A 2,645-nucleotide genomic window follows, 5' to 3' on the forward strand; every position below is an offset into this window, starting at 1 on the left:
CAGTTTCAGAAGTATTTCCATTTCACAATGTTAAGTCCTGTGATTCATGAAGATGGATTTTTCTCCATGTTTGTAATGATTTATTTTTTTAAAAAATGTTAAAGATTTCAAGTGCAATATCTGATAAGTTTTAATTTATTTTCAATTTTTAAAACATTTTTCGTGGTATTTCAAGTGGATTTTTATGATCGTTGAGTGTTTGATGACCTTGGCTCTCACTTCCACAATGGTCTTTAAATAAATTGCAATGTCACTTTCTTAAAGATTTCTTGGAGTTTTATGCACAGAAAATTAATTCACGTGGGTGTAAAGATATTTTTATCATTTGTTTTTACATTCAGAAAGCCTTTTGATTTCATGTTCTCACCCTAACTTAGACTTCTGCTATAATGTTGATTAAAGAGAGAGTACAGATTACACTGTTCATTATTGCACAGAGAAAGCTCCAGGTCACCACCATTAGGATGGGTTGTGTATATGGGTAGTGATCTTTTGTCTTTGAGAAGATGCTGCTCTTACTGTAACTTGGATTTCTCTGGAGAGTGACGGGGAGTATAACAAATAAGGCGTGAAAAACCCTTAGCAGACTCCACTGACCTCATTACATCACTCTTTCGTTGTCATTTGAGTGAGTATTAACAGTCTCAGAGCAATAATCATATCCGGGGACAGATATGATTCAGAAGTCCAATGTCTTACACAGCTAAAGTGCAGCAATATCTGTCAGAATATTGATGATGCCTAGCAAAAACGAGAGCTTGAATTCGGCTTGACACCTCAGTGTGTGGTAAGATAATAGATACCCAACTCATTTTTCCCATCTCTTTCTACAGAGAACTCTCGGAAGAAAATGTTACAAGGAAATCTTTCCAGAGTGACAGAGTTCATCCTCGCTGGGTTAACAGACAAACCAGAGCTGCAGCTGCCCCTCTTCCTCCTTTTTCTAGGAATCTATGTGGTCACAGTAGTGGGGAACCTGGGCATGATCATCCTGATCCTGCTCAGCTCCAATCTGCACACCACCATGTACTTCTTCCTCAGCAGTCTGTCTTTCGTTGACCTCTGCCAATCTACTGTTATTATCCCCCAAATGCTGGTGAACTTTGTGGCAGTGAAGAACACCATCTCCTACACTGAATGTATGGCTCAGCTCTACCTTTTCCTTATTTTTGCTATTGCAGAATGTCACATGCTGGCTGCAATGGCATATGACCGCTACGTTGCCATCTGTAACCCATTGCTCTATAATGTTGCGATGTCCTATCAAGTCTGTTCCTGGATGATATTTGGCGTGTATTGTATGGCCTTGATGGGTGCCACAACTCACAGAGTCTGCATGCTAAGAGTGCATTTCTGTAAGGCTAATGTAATAAATCATTACTTCTGCGATCTATATCCACTACTGGAACTCCCTTGTTCTGATACTTTTATTAATGAAGTGGTAGTTCTGTGTTTCAGTGTTTTTAACATCTTTATTCCAACTCTGATTATCCTGAGCTCTTACATCTTCATTATTGCCAGCATCCTCCGGATTAAATCCACTGAAGGCAGGTCCAAAGCCTTCAGCACCTGCAGCTCACACATATCAGCTGTTGCTATCTTCTTTGGCTCCCTTGCATTCATGTACCTGCAACCATCATCAGTCAGCTCTATGGACCAAGGGAAAGTGTCCTCTGTGTTTTATACCATTGTTGTGCCCATGCTGAACCCACTGATCTACAGCCTGAGGAATAAGGATGTCAAAGTCGCTGTAAATAAGTTCCTTGAAAGAACTTTTTCCTTGTGAAAAGACTGGGTTTTCTTTACTAAAATTCATGTTTAGAGAACTGGCAAACTATTCAGAGGGCTATATCTGACGACATGGTGTGAGATTACTGCTAGCACTGTTTATTTTTAAAGTTGCCAATGACAGGACCAGTTTTGGCAATGAGACATATGTAGGACAGCATCTATCTGGGATGCAGAGAATCCATCATAGCATGTATTACATTAGGCAGTTTGTCAAACCCTCAAAAACCTTCTTGTGACTGCTTCTGTTGTATGTATTTAGGACAATATTTCTTTTATGTAAGGCATATTTATCTTACATCAGAGAGTAAATATATTTGTTTAGCATTCTTTATCATCTCAATATTCTATGTAATTAGTATTTTAAAGTAATATATTCCTAAAGATTTCATACATTGTGATCTCAATAAATAACTTTATTAAAATGTACAATATACAAAAAATAATGCCTAATTTTTTAAGTGTGTGAAACTGTATTAAAGGACATAAAGTGGTAACATAACTCATAAAGCACCCCCCAAGGAAGAACTACAGTGGATGAGGCACACATCAGTAAGCAGGAATGCACACATTGTGCACACGCCTCTAAAGCTGATGGAAGTGAGAATAATTCCTATATTTAAATATTTCTACTATGAATGTATATCTCCAGCACAAAAATGACCAGGACAGATGCAGAAGCGCATTGTTTTCCTGTTGCATACATATGGAATATTTAACCATATCTAGAAATCAAAACTTGTAAAAATTCTTTTCTGACTAATGACATATCAGTTAGAATTATTAAATATTCTCATACTTGTAAAAATGACTATCCTCAAAATTAAGGACCATGCATGGAGAGGAGCTAGGTGCCC

The 2,645-nt window shown here is 37.7% G+C and overlaps 1 protein-coding gene across 1 annotated transcript; it reads left to right on the plus strand.

The window, feature by feature from the left end:
* Positions 1–850: 850 nt before the first annotated feature.
* On the plus strand, positions 851–1,786 carry LOC127198014 (olfactory receptor 150-like). Its single transcript, XM_051155819.1, has one exon. The coding sequence runs from the start codon at positions 851–853 to the stop codon at positions 1,784–1,786; it is 936 nt and encodes a 311-aa protein (XP_051011776.1).
* The last annotated feature ends 859 nt before the right edge of the window (positions 1,787–2,645 follow it).

The sequence above is a fragment of the Acomys russatus genome, chromosome 14 (genome assembly GCF_903995435.1).
Source record: "Acomys russatus chromosome 14, mAcoRus1.1, whole genome shotgun sequence".
NCBI classification, from domain to species: domain Eukaryota; kingdom Metazoa; phylum Chordata; class Mammalia; order Rodentia; family Muridae; genus Acomys; species Acomys russatus.

What these genes read in the sequence shown, in the direction of transcription:
- LOC127198014 (XM_051155819.1), top strand. Translation starts at nt 851, where the DNA reads ATGTTACAAGGAAATCTTTCCAGAGTGACAGAGTTCATCCTCGCTGGG.